The 18,002-nt window shown below is 47.4% G+C and overlaps 1 protein-coding gene and 1 long non-coding RNA gene across 8 annotated transcripts in view; one reads left to right on the top strand and one right to left on the bottom strand.

The window, feature by feature from the left end:
• The window catches only part of DUSP22 (dual specificity phosphatase 22), a 47,710-nt gene extending 43,784 nt beyond the window's left edge, over nucleotides 1-3,926 (bottom strand). For 3 of the 6 annotated variants that reach the window (XM_070464158.1, XM_070464156.1, XM_070464159.1), the window contains exon 1: nucleotides 3,431-3,925. Coding sequence is in view for 3 of the 6 variants with exons in the window: in XM_020884219.2 (XP_020739878.1) it covers nucleotides 3,431-3,451 (21 nt within the window). In the remaining 3 variants the exon portion in view is untranslated. Of the gene's footprint in view, nucleotides 1-3,430 lie in introns of all 6 variants that reach the window. The other 3 variants (XM_020884219.2, XM_070464152.1, XM_070464153.1) reach the window with 2 other exon arrangements.
• A 61-nt stretch (nucleotides 3,927-3,987) lies between these two features.
• The window catches only part of LOC139034024 (uncharacterized), a 31,238-nt gene continuing 17,223 nt past the window's right edge, over nucleotides 3,988-18,002 (top strand). The window contains exons 1-3 of one of the 2 annotated variants that reach the window (XR_011486491.1): nucleotides 3,988-4,504; nucleotides 7,342-7,566; nucleotides 10,229-10,317. This is a non-coding gene — a long non-coding RNA (uncharacterized lncRNA). The remainder of the gene's footprint in view (nucleotides 4,505-7,341; nucleotides 7,567-10,228; nucleotides 10,318-18,002) is intronic. The other variant, XR_011486490.1, reaches the window with a different exon arrangement.

The following is an 18,002-nucleotide window of genomic DNA, read 5'->3' as shown; positions in this document are numbered from 1 at the left end:
GGTCAGACCCTGGAGAGCTTGAACTCAACTAGGAATTCTCAAAGGTTCCACAGAAACACATTTGCTTGCAGCAACCTGTTGAGTTTGACCTGATCCTACTTGAGGTACCTGTCAGACTGGCCTTGAGCAGCACAGCTAGGCAGTCGGTATGAAGAAAAGAGCCAGGCCACTGGGCCTCGAGTCCAGGCTCGGCCACTCACCCAGTGGGTGGCTCTGGCCTGGGCACTTGTAAACGCCGAGGGATGGAATGGCGGTCTGGGGGTTCGAAGAGTTATCCTACATGGTAAAGTTCAAAACAGGACTTGGCACACACCTTGGCCAGTCTTAGTTGCCTGACCTTCCCCTCTCCTCTTTATCAATATCAAACATGAAGGAAGACAGGAGATGGCTTTTTCCTATTTTACAACTAATTTGGGACTCTGGGGAGCTCTTTTCAGGTTATTTTCCAGCGTCTTTAGAAATCACTTGGAATAAACTGGTGTTCTAGTTTAAAGTAAAGACTTCTACTATCATCAAAATCAGTGGCAGCTGGGTTCAAAACCAGTTCCGCCACCTCCTAGCTTTAGGACCTTAGTCATGCCACTTAATCTGAGTGTCCATTTCCCAATCTGCACAGACAGTCAGATAAGGCAGACTGACCTCCTAGGGCTACAGTGATAAACTGCAGGCACATCATATGAGATTCAAAAAAAAAGTCAACAACTGCTGTACTCTTTCCTGTCTCCTCATCATCTTTAATTGCCCAGAATGCAAACACCTCTTCCCCTTCCCCTCTAGAGCTGTGTAGAATGCTATGTACACCTAGCTGACATGGGCACAGTATTCTGCCACATAGGAGACTGGCACGTGTTGATAAGAAGACCCTCCACAGGAACATGGATCAGAAATAAAAACTGCTGTATTCAAAACAATGAGAACAGGATCTGCGTTGTTTGGTTCATAAGTTCTCTTTGGCCAAGGATGACCGATTTTTGTGAGATGGGAAATAAATCTTGTGCCAGGCACCTCAGGACCCACACACACGTTGCAAATTAAGTTTTCAGTTCCAAGGGCACTGCGCTTTTAATCTATAAATGTTCTTAGGAAGGCATTTCTATGACTAGCACCTTATACTACTTCCACTAGATCTGCAAATCAACCATTCTTTTTCTTACAGAAGAAATGAAGCCTAGTTCCAAGTCACACAATAATACATGAACAAGTTCTAGTTAAGGTTTTTAATTTCTGGCTTCCAGCAATCTATTTTGCCACTAAACAATCTTGCAACTTTGAACAGTTCTTCAGAACTCAGCTTAAACGTCTTTACTCCATGTGATCCTCAGCCTGCACTGAACACTGCTTCCAGGCTGTGCTCATCACATCTACTTCTGATTCTCTATCCTCTGGGGCCTCCACTCCTCCTGACCGTGTGTTTGTTCTCTCTCTCAAATCACACACACATGCACAGGCACGTGTGCACACACACATACACACACACACACACACATACACACACACACACACAGACACACACACGCTGTTATGCAATACAGTAGCCATTAGCCACAGTGACTCTGAGTACTTAAAATGTGGCTAATCCCAAATGAGATGTCATTTAAGTATCAACCATACACCGGACTTTGAAGACTTAGTACAAAATATATAAATACAAAACAGTGATTTTATCTATTATTTAAATGTTGAAATGACAATATTCACAATATATTCCAGTTAAATAAGATATATTATTAAAATTATTTTTACTTTTCTAATGTGGCTACTGGAAAATTCTAAATTACACATATAGCTCACATTATATTTCTATTGGGCAACTGCTGGTCTCTATTGAAGGTTTCATGAAAGACCTGTCTGTGTCATTTACCACTGCACCCTCCCTTGGCCCCCCCCAACTAGCACCTGGCTAATAGTAAGCATGCAATAAAAACTCACTGATTTAATGGTGTCTCTAAATCTCTACCCATGTTTCCCCATCTCTACCTTGGAGATACTGGTTCTACTTACAGTACAAGATGATTATGATAATAACATTAATAAGAAACATACTGCTTTCGTTGAAAGGTAAAAATCATGTATGAATATGACAGCTTTGGCTAAAAATCTGAAAATAATTTTGAACACTTAGGCAATGATCTGTATCCCTAAGTATGTTCTTTCAGTTTTAATAGAAAAATACTACAAATTAAATGCTGAAAAAGGTGGCGAGTAAACACCTCAAGTGGAGAAAACTAGGAAAAACACCAAAATAAACCTGAGGCATAACCACAACTAATGGGAAGGCAAACAGAGCCCACCTCCTCGCAGAAGACCCTTCAAGGTTCTGCCTTCACTTAAAAAAAAAAAAGTTCGTGGTGCAGATGGATTCTAGTGCTAATGGAGACATAATGCAAGTATTTACCCAAGGAAAAAACAGTCTCTTTCCAAACTTGATTACTGTCACCCGCCTTCCCCCCAAAAAGCCCTCGCAAGGAATATGACCCTGGTTAACAAAAACCTCGGGTATGCGGGCCTAAACCCCACACTCACCCCTTTACAAACTGAGTCTCAAAGACACGGTGAACGTGGCAGGTGGGCAGTGAGGCAGGTACACGGGATACTCCCTGCAGCCTCACTGCCTGCCTCGGCCGCGGACACTGAAGGGACCCGGGGCCCGTGAGCCGGCGTGGACCCACGCAGCAGGACAGCTGAACCTGCACGGACCCTGGGTGAGTGGGGTGCGCGGGGAGAAGAGGACAGAGTCCACCCTCTGGTACAGGACGGCTTCAAAGACCCGAGAACAGACACTGTTTTCCATGAGGGCAGTTTAAAAAAAGTTCTGTATTCTTTTCTTTAAGCCGTGCAGTACCAGATCACAAAATCCTTCGCAGTGTTTGCCCCAGGCAGCTGGAGTCCGATCCCCTTTCCCGCAAAAAAGGCACAGCAGGGAGGGGTTTGGGCAGGGAGGGCGGCAGGGAAAGGCTGAGCAGAGGCGGGGAGCAGCCGCACGACCTCGATAAAGCAGCTCCGAATCTGTAACCCACACCCGGGCAGTTACAAGCACCCCAGGATTTAGGCCTCTGTCAACTTTTCTGTCCATAAGAAAAAGTTATTCGCACACGGTAAAAAATCTGGGAAGAAGACATTACGGAAGAGGAGACACTTATCTCCTCCTGTTTAGTAATGATGTGGGCGGTGATGCTTCAAAGAGCTGAGTTGGGGGTGAAGCGGGGCGGGGGGAGAGGGGGGTGGGGGGGAGAAGGGAGAAACCACAGCACTCCCGGCTCAGCCCCGCGCACAGGTCGAGCGCCGCCCGGGCGGAAGCGCGGCCCTGCCTCTCGGCGCAGGCTCGCGGCCCCCGCCCTCCGGGCCCAGGCGCGTAGGGCGCCCCTCGCCGCAAAAGCCCCGCGCAGGGAGGCTTGGGGTGGAAGCAGAGGGAGGCGCGGGGGCACGTTACCTTGTTCATCCCATTCCCCATGGCGGCCGCGCGGTCTGGAGCCCGGGGCGCGGCGGCAGGCGCAGTCAGGGCATGTGGGGCGGGCGGGGAGGAGCGCGCTCCGGCGGACTGGGAGGATCGCCCTCCCGCGGACCAACGGCGGGGCCCGCGGCCGCCCGGCCGGTCAAACCGCTCCGCTCCTGCCTGCCCTCCGCCCCCGGACTTCCCGACCGCCAGGCAGAGGCGCCGGCGCCCCTGTGGGAAGGGGTTCGCGACGTTCCCCCCCCCCCCCCGCCCCCCAGTGAGCTGGGCGCCTGTCACGCCCGTCCCCCGGACTTGTGAACACGACTCCTTGGAGGCTGGGCCAGGGCAAAGGGATTTGTCTAGTGGGGGCGGTGGCGGGCGGATACAGGGACAAGACTCCTGGGGTCTTGCGGCCTCCGGAATTACGGCTCCCGGGCGGCCGGCCAGGGGACTGGGGCTCCTCGGAGGCCCGGGCCAGGGCGCACGCGCGCCCCAGCCGCAGCCGTGCGCGTTCCGAGTCTGGGCGGGGCCGGTGGTCACGCAGGCGCGCCCCTACCCGGTGGAGCGTGTCACGGAGGCTCCCCTGGGATCACGGTCACCAAAACTCCCGCAGGCCTTTCCCCGGGGAGACCGGGGGCCTGTTACCAGCAGTCACCGCCCTGCCTTGACTGCTTGGGTGAATCAGGTGCTAATCAGAGCCTTGGTCTTGGCAGCTCCCCTGTCTGGGTTTTCTGAGTGCGCCGGATTTAGGCCGGGTGGGGGGATTCCTACGGCCCTGCCCCACCCACGAAGACCGAGAAGGCTCACCCGGTGGCGAAAGGTGGGCTCGGTGACTCATCTCTGGGATGACCTCACCTCCCGACCCCAGCGGAGCAGATGTCCGGATCTGAGACCTCATACCGTGACTTTGGACGGCTAGTGCCTTCCCTTCTTCACATTATAAACTGGCTCGAGTAGGTGCATGGGTGTGTTGATTCAAGTGCTTCTGGAAAGCCCCTTCCCCTGCTAAGCACCATGGTAATGTCCACATCGTGGTTCTGCCTGGAGTGGAATACTCTCTAACACAATTGTGTAAGTATTCTGCACCCCTGCTAAATCCTGATTTCTTCCCTGCAGACAGAACCCTTGAACCAGGAGTTTCACCTTTCTTTTTTATATCCTCAGCAATGCCCTGCACGTAGTGGATGCTTGATAATTGTTAAATGGACAGATGCATCACTCTGGTTTGGCTGAGCTCACCCTGATGACCTCATTTCATCTGCTCCTCCTTCTTCCCGGAGTCACAGCCACACAGACATTCTGTGTTTCCTTGAACCTGCCACCCTTGGTCTCATGATCACTTGACCTTGTCCTTGAGCCTTTGCATGGGCTGTGCTCTCTAACCAGCTGTCTCACTCTGTCACCGGCTCTTCTCTTCGAGGTCTCAGCTCAAATACCGCCTCCTTAAAGAGGTTTTCCTAACGACCAAAAGGAGATCCTCCAGTCACTCTCATATTACCCTGTGCAGTTTTCTTCATAGCACTTAATGTGATTAGACACTCTCATATTTATTTGTTTATTTTTCTATATCTCACTAGAACACCCTCCAGAGGAAAAGGGCCTGTCTTTTAAGGGTCTGTTTTATTCATATGGCCAGGAACAGTGCCTGGCACAAAACAGGTGCTCAGTAAATATTTGTTGAATAAATTAACAAATTCCAGAGGGCCGAGAAAACAGTCGTGTGAGTCTAAGGAATGCTGACATTTTGAAAAGAACTTGCAGACTCCATCTTAGTCGTTTCCCTCCTTGTTGAAGTCTTCTGGGCCGCAGCAGTTACCAGAGCCCCGTGTGTGGGAAATGCCCCCTCAGCGTACTCCCAACTTGTCGCTCGTGGGTAGGATGACACCCAGACCAGACAGCAGCCTCCCTGCCCCTTGCTTCTGGAGTGTCCCTTCCCTCCTGCCTTGACGTCCCCTTTTCGCTCTGACCTCCCAGTCACCTGGGCAGCTCCTCCTCTGCTCTGCACCTTTCTTACTTGTGTAGACAGTACAGCATGGTTACTGGACTGCCTGGGGACATCCCAAGACCAACCTCTGATCCTGAATCTCCGGGTGACATTGGGCAAGATGATCAACTTTTCTGAACTGTTTTTTTTTTTTTTAATTTTTCTCCTGAAAATTTGCAAAGATCCTACCCAGAAATCAATGAATGACTTTTATTTTCCTTCTCTACTGTGCTATTGTTGCTTCTAGTAGTCAGATGAACTTGTGAAATCACAAACAATTCATAAGTTAGTATTTTGCCCATAAATGACAGACCACACCCAATTTTCCTTCTGCCGTTCACTTGGAACATTTTCTTTCTCTTATTCATTTCTCATAAATTTATTTTTCTAGCTCAGCTCAGCTGCTTAACAATCTCTCTTAAGCTCAGAACCAGCTCTGGCTGCCTCCTAACAGTCAGAAGTGGCACTCTGGCCTACATTCATTATGGCCCCACAAGACTCACATGCCCAGAGTGCATTTCAAATTCTACTTTTTGGTCAAATGAGAAAAGGTGAAAGCATTAGCATCAGAAGTCAGAAGAGTCAGACAATGTGTGTGTGTGTGTGTGTGTGTGTGTGTGTGTGTGTGTGTGTGTTGGGGAAGATTTTCCATAAGACAGTCTCCCTGTACTGCATCCACCTTCTCCTTTAACCTGACCCCACCCAGTAATTGCCATTGTCTTGCAATTCAAGCTAAAGAAAAGGAAAAGAGAAAGTCTGATCCATTTTGACAGGTCCTGGTTCTCTCTTCATTTTCATAGACCACTTGAGAGATTTTCAGGTTCAACTCATGCTGAGCTGGTGCCATGCCATTTCCAGGCTCCATCCTGTCTTCTTCCTTCATTCCTTATAGCCCCTAATAATGGAAAGAAGGGAGAGACAAAGACTCCTAGAAGAAGCTGGCTTTTGTCACATTTAAGGTAGAATTTGTTCATTTGTGTTCTCTCTTATTAATAAAATTGTTAAGGCATCATAAGCCTAGTGGAATTTCATGCCACATAAGATTTTTACTTTTACTTGTCTTCCTGCTATGTCCCTGTCTCTCAGCACAACCAGCATCACAGGTTTTGGCAGCAGCTCCCAAACATGTTTCATGTGTGCATAATGTGGAACGGCTACTGGTCATGTGGGCCAGCCAGAGACATGCACATGTGGTTCAGGGTAACCAGCCGATGGTGTGTTTAGTGAGCAATCACTTTGAACTTTAAGGTGGGGTTGGGCAAAAGGCCACAAGCAGAAGTTCAGCCATTAGAGCCGGCCGAGCCCTTTGGGGTGTTACTGACAGTTCAGAGAATTGAGATAAACCTTGGCACAAGCGGGAAGTAGTTAAGTAATGTTCCTTGGCGTTTTGAAGATGCTGTGGTCCAGAGTGTCTCAGCCTCGGCACTGCTGACATTTGGGTCTACATCTTTTTTTTTCTTGTGGGGTTGGCCTGTGCGCCGTGCAATGTTTAGCAGTGTCCCTGGCCTCTACTCCTGTGTGCCAGCGGCCCGCTCCCTCAGATGCTTGTCGGAAGAGTCTCCAGCCCCAGAGAACAGGTGTGCCTCCGGCCTCTACCCTCGGTGCAGTGGGGTTACAGGGATATCTTTTAGGGATGAAATGTCTTTATCAGCGTCTCTTTCCGTCTGTTTCTCCCACTGATAACCACTTAAATACTCACTAATAGATAATGTCAGCCCTCCGCAGAGGCCTCAGGCCACACTGTCAGATTAGAGCAAATTAGGAACAAGAAGTTAAAATGAAGAGCTAATTAGACAAAACATGACTGAAAGTTTTTTATTTAAAAGCTAGAACCTAATAAATTGTGGACAGAAGTAAAAGGAAGTGGAGTCTATAACTACTGAAGGAAAAACAAAACATTTTCTCTGCTTCTCCAACTGTCTAGAAAGAGAGTGGGCATCCAGTTGACTGCTTGACCATGAGGATGGGCCCTTCAATGACCTCAGCCTTTAAAAGGCCACTGATTTCCAGCCCTCCACACACTCTCCTGAATATGAACTTGGTTTCCTCCTTCCACTTAAGAAGTTTGGAGACCTCAGATCTCAGAGCACTGACGTCTGGAGAGGGTGGTGTCAGGGGAAGACAGCAAGAGGAATTACTACCCAAGTAGGTAAGCAGGGCAGAGAGATGTGATAGAGAGTCTGGGAGAGGTAAATGGAGAGACCCTGGCACGCATATAGTTGGGAGTCTGTTGACATGTGGAGTCCAACAGAGTTGGCAGAGGACGGTCAGCTGTGGAGGAATGGAGCTGTTCGGCAAGTTATAGAGCAGAGCGTCAGGCAAGGGGGTGTAAGACAGAGCCCAGGTTCTTAACACTGGAGGAAGGTGACAGTGTTGTCAGCCTATACTCATAGCATGTATGCCTGTGCGCATACATCTAATTTCCAAAATTGCAGGCTTCATGAGAGCAGGGACAAGTTGTCCTCAATCTTAGTATCCAGCACCTGAAATAAGCCCTGCTGTGTTGGGAAGCTTTTAGATATTTGTTGACCAAAGAGAGAAAACACAACTGGGAGGTTGTTGCATTTATCCAGCTGTGAGGTTCACAAATAAGTCATCCCTTTACTTGTCAGCTGCTCTGTCAATGCTGTATCTGCCTGGTGGGCCTTTTCTACAGCAGCGCAGTTTCCAAGTGGGATGGCTGTGATCTAGGAGTGACTGAAGTCCTTTTGAAGTCGCTGCAGTGTCTACTGGAGAGAAAGAGGCAGAAGGGGGGAGGCAAAGGAGGGAGATGAAGGCAGGGGGAGGCATTTCCCGCGGTGTCTTGAGAGTTGCTGTGGTCTTCCTCTTGATTTGCAGCCATAGCTGTGGTTGGCAGAGCCCAGTCCAGTCTGCAGTTCTGCCCTTGGTGTCCTTTGTCCTCTGAGCCTTGTTAGGAAGCCTTCCTGGTTTGTGAACATCATCTTACTGGTTCACTGTGGTTCTTTTTTTTTTTTGTCTGGGATGGTTTGCATTTCCTTCTATCTGGATGGTCTACCTGAGACAACAAACAGGTCCTTTAAAACTTTTCATGGTGAAAAAAAAAAAAAAAGTCTTCACAGTTGATGATCTTAGCCCAAAGTATCTGACAAAATCTGAACAACTAGTGTCTGTTTAGATTTAGTTGAATAATTGTCTTTTTTACCTATGTTTGACAGCTTGGGCCTTGCTTTTCCTTCTAACTCATCCGGGCACACAGAGGGTTGCACTGTCTGTAGTTCTATTTTCATGGTCTCCAAATCCTCATAAAATCTATTCAGAGCGACCACATGACTGCAATCCAGTGGAAAGGGATAGTCCCTAAGTCTCCCTAGTCAGAGGATCCCGTCTGTCTGCACTTACCACACCTACGCATCCAGCTGCCCTCTTGGAGGCACACTTCTGCTTCTTCAAATGCCTTTGGGGGTTGGGGCAGCCCAAAGTGACAGAAGATGGAAAGGGCTGCTTCAGAGAAACTGACCCCCATCTGCTAAGTGTTACTGTACAGTTCTTTCCTACTGAAGAGCTCAGGTTGGTCAGCTTTGTTTGTTTGTTTTCTTCCCCTTTTATGTGAAACAGAAATTGAACGGATCTGAAGACATTAAAAGGTGTCTGGGTAGGGGGCTGGAGGGAGAAGGGGGTTTCCTCAGAGGATGGAATGTCCCAAGAGAAATTTCACTTATTGTGAGGGGGAAGTCCATTTCGTATTACATAATGGTGTCACTGTTCAACACTCTGTTGACAGTTTATTAATATTTGTCACTCTTTTGATTAGTGATTCACCTTTAAAGCCCTGTGCATTACGGAAAGACCATTATACATAAAGCGCTTCTCGGGCTGGATGACAGACCAGGATCATTTTCTTTCCTAGTCAAAACAAGGCACTTGTCTCTTCTCACTGACCACCTCTTGGTCTGCAGGAGACTGCCTGCTTCCACCCAGACAAGACAGTTCCAGTCAGCGTGGCATGTTGCTGCTCGAAGCCCACACCTCCCAGTGCTGCCACCTGCAGCCTTCAGCAGCCCCATCATACCTGCTCGCCCTTTCTGGGCAGGGCTCCCACTCCAGATTGCAGACGCAGCCACTCGCACGGGAGCAGCTGCCGCAGGGAGCATAGGGCTGCTGCAGACAGACGTGCTTGGTTAACAGGAAGTGAGGCAGTGTTTCTCTCACATCCAGTAACCCCTGAACGAGGGCAGGCGGCCTGTGGCCATGCACGCCCTGGCTCACCAACACACAGCTTGCACACTGTACAGGCTGGAGCAGCTCTCCATCTAAAAACACTTGTACTTGACTTTATGCTGACGTCCGTTTCTCTCCCATTCTGCTCCAAAGTACAAGGGAGTGCTTATTTTACCACTCTTGTAATTAAAGCATCCGTGATGGTGCTTTAACCCTACCAAGGGCACAGTTTTGAAGGGGATATGAGATCTCTGTCTCTAAACGGAGAAAACTTTGTGACTTTTGAACGGCAGTCCCCCTCCCACTGGTCACAGTTCTGCAGGGCAGCCCAAGGACAAATGCTCTGTCTGTTAGAGACACAGGTAACTGACCCATAAGACAGTGCAATCTGTGGACATCTTCCCTCAATTCAGTACTTTCAAAAACGTGAATGGTTTTTTGAAATATAGAATTTACAATATTGTGTTGGTTTCAGGTATACAGCAAAGTGATTCAGTTACATATATATATATATGTATACACAAAATTTCAGATTATTTTTCATTACAGGCTATTACAAACTATTGAATATAATAAAAACATACAATATAAGGTGAACTTTTGCTTTTAAAATCTCACTATTTTCATTGCAGTCATAACAACCAAGCCAATGGGGCAGGAAGCTCTCTGCTTTGTGGTTATTTTATTCAAGCCATGTATGAAGTTTCTTTCTGTTATAAAGGTACGTGTGTGGTTTTTTCCTTGAGTAATAGCAACTCTAGAACTTCAGAGTCAGTACAAGTGTTGTTCTGATCACCAGAATTGTACGTCTGGTTGTGATAGGCTTGGTGGTGAAGTGCCGCCTCTGTGGTAGGCAGAACCACCTTGCAACAGACTGTGCTCACTTCTAGTTATTGCATAAAGTTTCACAGAGTGGAGGTAATAATCCCTTAGCCCTCTTTACCTATTTTCTAAAGAAATACTTGGTTTTAGTTTGTATCAGTCATTTTCTATTCCTTTTAGTTTTAAACATTTTCTTATTTATAAAATGTTTAGTTGTCACATAAAGAAGAGGGGAAGTTTGGTCCTTGCACTCAATATAGAGTGTCTTTCATGAGTGGACCCTCTTGTCCAGTCTGCCCAGGGTCTCCTTTCTGGAATAGGATGTCCTGCGTCCTGGGAGCACTTTACTCCTTGGCCTTGGGACAATTGGTGACCCTTGATCTGTGGTGTGTTTGGGAAAATATACATTGGCTTTAAATGAGAGACAACACTTAATTGTTGTTTAAGCAGTTGGTTTAAATTGTTTACAAATGGCTTCCTGTTTGTCCACAAATGGCTCCAGGTGTGCCACATCGGAAAGGCACCCGTTTCCTCCACTGCAGGGGCGTCTGGCGCTTTCCAGCTGCTTGTGCTCCGCAGGCACTGGTCTCTCCTCTGCCCTCATCACTGGCAGCTGGCACTTGCCAGAAGGGAAGTATTGGTTAAAGAAAAGTCAATGTTAGTATTTCTCCCTAAAGAAAAATACATATTGATCTTTTCCTGAAACAAATCAATAGTTGTGTTAGGTTCAATTTGAGTATTTTCCATAGAAACTATCTCAGAGCAACCATGAAAGCATAATAGATTTTCCTTAAAATATTAAATCGAAGCGATCGCAATGCTAGAATGAGTATTTATTTCGAGGGAAATAGACTCCTAAAAGTGGTTAGATTTTCATAAAGCAGGGGGTTTGGGTACAGAAGTGTTTTCATTCCTAGCCTTCTTTCTCCTCTCAAACCCCCTCACTGCTTGCTATCTGTCGCTCAGCCCAGTCACTGCTCTGCAGGGAACACGGTCTTACGTGTCTTCTGCAGCCCTGTTTCCAAGCACTGAGGTGGCATTTTTATTCATTTGACCAACATTTATTGAAAGCCTACTGTGTTCTACATATTGTGCCAGAAGCTGAGGATACAGAAATGAAAACAAAACTGCTCCTATCCTTAATTCACATTCATTCATAAGTTATTTGGAAATAGGGACTTAATACATAAATGATTTCCATGTAATGTGATATACTCTGAGCTTGTAAAGCTTGCTTTTAGGAGATTAGAGGAGGTGCTCAGAACTGCCTCAGCTGACTCTTCTTTTCTGTGAAAGTAGGTGTCCTTCCATTTCCCTATTTCTTGTGTGGGAGTTCTCGTCAAACACATGCACTCGTGTGCGAGTTCTCTTCAAACACATACACTCGCGTGAGAGCTCTCTTCAAATGTATACACTCGTGTGAGAGCTCTCGTAAATGTATACACTCGTGTGCGAGTTCTCTTCAAACACATACACCTGTGAGGAAGTTCTCATCAGACACATGCACTCGTGTGCGAGTTCTCGTCAGACACATGCACTCGTGTGCGAGTTCTCGTCAGACACATGCACTCGTGTGCGAGTTCTCATCAAACACATACACTCGTGTGCGAGTTCTCGTCAGACACATACACTCGTGTGAGAGCTGTCTTCAAATGTATACACTCGTGTGCGAGTTCTCTTCAAACACATACACCCGTGAGGAAGTTCTCGTCAGACACATGCACTCGTGTGCGAGTTCTCATCAGACACATACGCTCATGTGCGAGTTCTCTTCAAATGTATACACTCGTGTGCGAGTTCTCTTCAGACACATTCATTCACGTGCAAGTTTTTGTCAAACACATGCACTCATGTGCGTTTCAAGCACAGAGGTTCTGGTTATTTAGGGCTTGTCTTATTGCCACAGTCAGGAACTCTCAGTTCATAAAATATTATTTTCAAGAGTGTTCGAATGTATGGAATGATGCATTTCCCTCATGACTGGACATAACAAGGGCAGCCCTAAGACTGTGCTCTTGCTTATAAGACGAAACTGATTTTAGTGGCTCCGACCTCTCACCATCTCCCACCTTTTACCTTATGAGATTCTCAGAAGTGCCATTCTCAAGAGAAGACTGGGCCTACAGAAACTGCAGATGAATAAAAGTGGCATACAACATACAGGTTTGCTAAACATTCAGCCTTTGAAGAGAAAGCTTTTCTCATTTTCTTGAGGGAAATCTGGCCTTAAGAGATAGATGGTTATCATGAGCTAAATCAGCAAATCAAATCTTCTGTATATTGAAGAAAATTGAATTTCAGAATTTGAAGGGCCTTTGAAGACCATCAGATTCTTGTCTAAGTTGCTGGACAACTGAGGCACCAAAATAAACAATGGTTTTCTTAGGACCACACAAATAAGCAGTATCAGAAAACACCTGCTGTTTCAGGTTTCCCTCATGATCCAGCCCATCCTCAGATACTCTCACACCTTCCTTCCCCCTTACCGTAACCAGAAGGGTAACCTACCACAGCTCAGAGCCTTCAGGACTCACGCACCTTCCCCCTAACCAGTAAGCAGAAGGGTAACACACCACAGCTTAGCCTTTCAGCCCTGCTCCCACTCCAAGCTAATCTTGTTTGGGTGGGCTAGTACTTATGATACAGTGATGTCCTGAACATCCACCCTAGAAGGCTGGGTAAAATTCCAGCTGATGGCAAGGAAGGCAACCACTTCAGGTGGATAGAGTTTCGTGAGCAGCAGCACAAAGTTGGCAGTAGAAGTTTTTTCTGGGTTGCAAGGAGGGTGGTGGTGATGGGCAGAGTAGGTTAGGATAGTATGGACACCACTGAGCATCACTGATTAGGAAGGTTAGCCTGTCATCAGCACTGATGGAGAAAGAGATGGGGAAGGGTGAGGTCCACTCAGAAGCTGTTTCTGTAGCCTGGGGATGATGTACTAGTGGTCTAAAGAAGTAAGGCTGCAAGAGGGTATAGGGGAAAGTTGGCAGGGGAGCATCGGCCAGTGGTTAAATTGCACAGCAGACTTTGAGCACCTACTGTACAGACCCAAAGATACAAAATTCAAAACGAATGGTTTTTATCCCCGAGGAACTTGCAGTTTTGAAGGGAATATGGACAGGGGGTCAGCAGTTGCCATACTGTAACTTAAGTGCTGGGGGTGGGCGAGGGAAGTCCCGGAGTAGCACCGCATCAGTGTCCCAGCAGGAGATAGAATCCAGTTGTATAGCTCACGCGCCCACAATGAGGAATTACCTCGAGACAGTGCACCCAGGCTGAGGGCCACAGCAGATGCTGGCATCAGGGGAGAGTGCGGGGGAGCCGCTGCCCCACCTGCGCCTGAAGGGGAGACCGCCAGACGCCTAGTGAAGGCCGGAGCTGCAACACCAGGACGTCTGACTGGAGCTGAAGGTGGGGGGTACTGTGGGCTGAGCTGTGTCCCCCAGGTGTATGTCGAAGTCAACCCAGCACCTCAGAATGTGCCTGTGTTTGGAGAGGGGGTCTGTACAAAGGTGATTAAGGTAACATGACGTCCTGTGGGAGGTCAGTCACGGCTGGAGTCCTTGTAAGAAGGGGCAACCAGGACGCAGACACGCAGAGGGATGATTTCCTGGGGAGGACACAGGGAGAACTTGGCCAAAGAGAGGATGCAGAAGGCACCAAGCCAACTGACACCCCGGTCTTGGACTTCTGGCTTCCAAAACTGTGGGACCCAGACGTCCTGCTGCTAGAAAGAATGACAGTTGTTGCCTGTCCAGGCTGTGGTGCTTCAATATGGCTGCAGTTCTAGCAAACGAATACAGAGAAGGAAGCAGCCATGGCAGAACCATGACTCTGTCAGGGAGGCCATGGGGAGAGGTACCCTAGCCTCTCTCTCCAACGGCTCTGTGATCTCACCTAAAAAAAGCAACCTGGAGGCCAGCAAAGGAGCCCAAGTGACTTGCTCCACATATGTACTCCTCCAGGGCTTTGCAGGACAGAGAAGGGTGAGAATGGATTCAGGGGGACAAATAGAAAATGGTCAGCAAGGCATCAAGTTTTGAGAAATCAAGAAAGGCTACATGGAGGAGGTGACTCTTGAACTGAGTATGGGAATAATAATGGAGTTAATATGAATAGAGCACTTAGATTTCTTATACCATAGTATGAGTTATGTGTGTTATTGTTTTCACCACCAGACCCTTGTATTCTATTTCTAGCTCAACCTAGCAGTCCAGAAAGGCTGGCATTACTCTCCCTTCTTACAGACAAGAGGCTGAGCAAACAGCTCATCCTGCCTCAAGCCTACCCAGCTCAAGAGTGGCCCATCCAAGTTGCATCCTGGTAGCCATCAGCCAGATGATGAAGCCTGGGTGAAGGGCAGTCTGAAAGAGGGTATTATAGACACAAAGTCATGTTGGCAAGAGAGACAGTGGCACGCGGGGAAGCTGAGGAGGCTTAGCAAGGCGACAACATGGAAGGCAAAGTGGAGAAGGCTCGACACCAGCGCAGGGGGGCAGGGCAGCTTAGAGACGTCTGCACATGCCAGGCCAGGAAGTGCCGACTCCTTGTCAGAGAACTTGGGGACCCTTTGCAGGATTTGGATTTTAAAATGAGCATCTTGAAGGCTTTATGGAGGATATCATTTTAGCAAGTGAGAATGAGGATGGGAGATCTCTTAGAAGGCCATTGCCAGGTGACAAGTAATGAGAACCTGCAGTAAAGATTGGCAGTGAGGTGGAGAGAAGGGGCCTGGTTGGGGAAAGGGGAGGAGGGAGAATTCATAAGACTTGAAGACTTCTTAGATGCAGGAAACTGGAAGAATTGAAGACCAAAGGTTTGCCCCCAGGTTCCTAGCTTGGGGACACGCGCACAGGGTGGTGCCATTCACAGGGGGAGCACAGGAGGAAGGAGGCTGATGGCAGAGTGGCGATCGCTGCCTGATGCACTGAGCTTCACACGCCTCTGGGTCATCCAGGTAGGAAATGTAGAGCTAAATTACACCAGGAAATACAGAAAACCCAGTGTAACTTAAATTTTGTTGCATCTTGTAACATAAATCACAATATTTTGGTTGCTCTAAAAGGTGATTATTTTTCCTACCTTTGTTCTGAGAGATAAGCAAATACCACCATAATTAGGTCATAGTTATAAGCATGTTATTTCAATACTTTTTTAAACATGAAACTATTGTTCCAATTTTATGTAAAGTACTAAAATAGGTTTTGGGAGATGGGAAGATAGTAGTGAAAGTTGAATAAAATAGAGTCTTCCAGGAATAGCAAGTGGAGTTACAGAAATGAAACAGAAGAGTGACCCAAAGAAGGTGGAATAAATGTGCACATGATATGTCTCAAGTTTTCCAACTGAACACCAGTGTGATGACTTGAGCTACTCAGAAGTCATATTCCAATTATGTTATAGAAAATAGCAGTAAGGGGACTTCCTTGGTGGTTCAGTGGTTGAGTCCACCTGCCAATGCAGGAGGTACGGGTTTGATCCCTAATTCAGGCTGACTCCACATGCCACGAGGCGGCTGAGCCTGTGTGCTGCCCCTGCTGAGCCCTCGTGCCTGGAGACCACGCTCTGCAACTAGAGGGGCCGCCGCAGTGAGCAGCCCGCTCACCGCAGCTGGAGAGAGCCCTCACGCAGCAGGCGAGGCCCAGCACAGCCGAAAAATTAAAGAAGACAGAGGAATAGCATCTTTATAAAAAAGAAAGATAAGAACAGTAGGCATAAAGGGCAGATAAAGGCAACTCTTAACCCCATGGATAGAGCAAATTATACACATCTTGCAGTAGGTCTCATTCTAGTGTGACATTTCAAATTAGTCAGCTCAGAGAGGCAACGCATAATGAGGAAGTGAACTATGCAATACTGAAACTTGTAAAGATAATAAAAATGCCTATATATTCTAAATAAGAGACTCCAAGGATGGCTTTATGAGATCTTAATTTGAAGTCACTTATTTTATCATCCACCTCAACCTCAGTGGTTTGGTTAGTTCTGACAACCCTAGCTGTGGTCAGCATATGCTCCTTGGAGCCAAGAAGTGTGTGTGAGAGAGAAATGGCTTTCAGAGATCCTAAAAGCCCTTGGCAGAAGCTTTTGTGTGGTTACATTGTTGGTGAAAAAATGTCCCTAATATATAGTTGGATAATAAGAAAGATAAGGCACTAAGTATTGTATTTTCTTTATTACAATAAAATGTGTACTTTTTTATGTCCTAATGAAAACAGAAAGACAAGGAGTTGTAAACATCCAGAAAACAAGGAGTGTTTCTCCTACTCTAACAAGTGAGATCTAGATAAACTGTACAATTATAACTTCCTTGAACCCATCAAAGACCTGAGGTTATAGGTTAACCAAATAGCTCCGAGTCCCAGGAAAGGTGGGCCCTTTTAAGGGTGGGAGGACAGCAGCGCTTGCCCACCAGTGGTGGGACACAGAGGAAAGACGTCAGGCGCCGGACAGGTAGTTGAGGGCTTTGCTTTTTGTAACGGAAGGCAGCAAAGGACGTGGGGAGCACCTGTGCCCTTCCACAGGCTCCGGCACAGACTCTACCACTGTGCCATCAGCGCAGTGGGGGCGGGAGGGGCAGGAGACTGACAGAGCCCCCTCTCCCCGAGGGGGTGCGGACATGGAGGAGGGGCCGCTTCCACTCCAGGAGAACCGTAAGCCCCATCCAGATCCTCCTTCCTTGTGTGATTAAAGATCTGTGTCATGGGGAGAGCTTTGAAACATTGTCAGTCCTGGGGCACCAGTGAACATGCATTGTGTCTGAGGAAAAGTTTAGAAATAAAGCCCTCTATCTTTGGGGGAAGGACAGAAGACAGTCCTGCCCAGGATCTCCTGCCACTGGGAGACGGAAGGGACTGCAACATGGGGTTACCAGATTTAGCAATAAAAATAGAGCTAAATTTGAGTTTCACAGGAAAAATTAAAAAATTTGTAAATATGTCATCTCCCAGTGGTAGACAACTCTGTCTTGTTCCTTAATGCTTGGTGTCTTTGGATTCAAAACAGGGGAATGTCTGTCATCCTGATTCAGTGTCAGTCTCAGAAAGTGTGCCTGGCACTCTAGGACTGGGCTTCTCCCGCTTCCCAGGGAGTCACATTGTTCTGCATATCTTTGGTAGATCATGTGTGGGTAGGGTTGTCAGAAAAAAAAAATTACTTTTACATACACAATACATAATTTTTTAGCATTAGTATGGGTTATTAATTTGATGCCTACAGGTCTATGATTCACTTACTGTACTCCCATTTTAACTGATCAAAAACTAAAGTTAAAAGAGGGTGTGTGAGTGCCAAGTTGCTTCAATTGTGTCCAACTCTCTGCGACCCTGTGCACTGTAGCCTGCTGGCTCTTCTGTCCATGGGATCCTCCAGGCAAGAATACTGGAGTGGGCTGCCATTCCCTCCTCCAGGGGAATCTTCCCGATCCAGGGATGGAACCGGCATCTCTTATGTCTCCTGCACTGTTAGGTGGGGTCTTCACCACTAGCACCACCTGGGAAGCCTTAAAAGAGACTAACTCTGTATAATCATGTGCTGAGTAAGTGGAAAGAGTGGTATTTGTATCAGGCGGTGTGGCTTCAGGGG

This window comes from Odocoileus virginianus, unplaced genomic scaffold, assembly GCF_023699985.2.
Source record: "Odocoileus virginianus isolate 20LAN1187 ecotype Illinois unplaced genomic scaffold, Ovbor_1.2 Unplaced_Contig_19, whole genome shotgun sequence".
Taxonomy (NCBI): domain Eukaryota; kingdom Metazoa; phylum Chordata; class Mammalia; order Artiodactyla; family Cervidae; genus Odocoileus; species Odocoileus virginianus.
The sequence above is the reverse complement of the archived record's forward strand: the minus strand, read 5'-3'. Positions and strand labels throughout refer to the sequence as shown.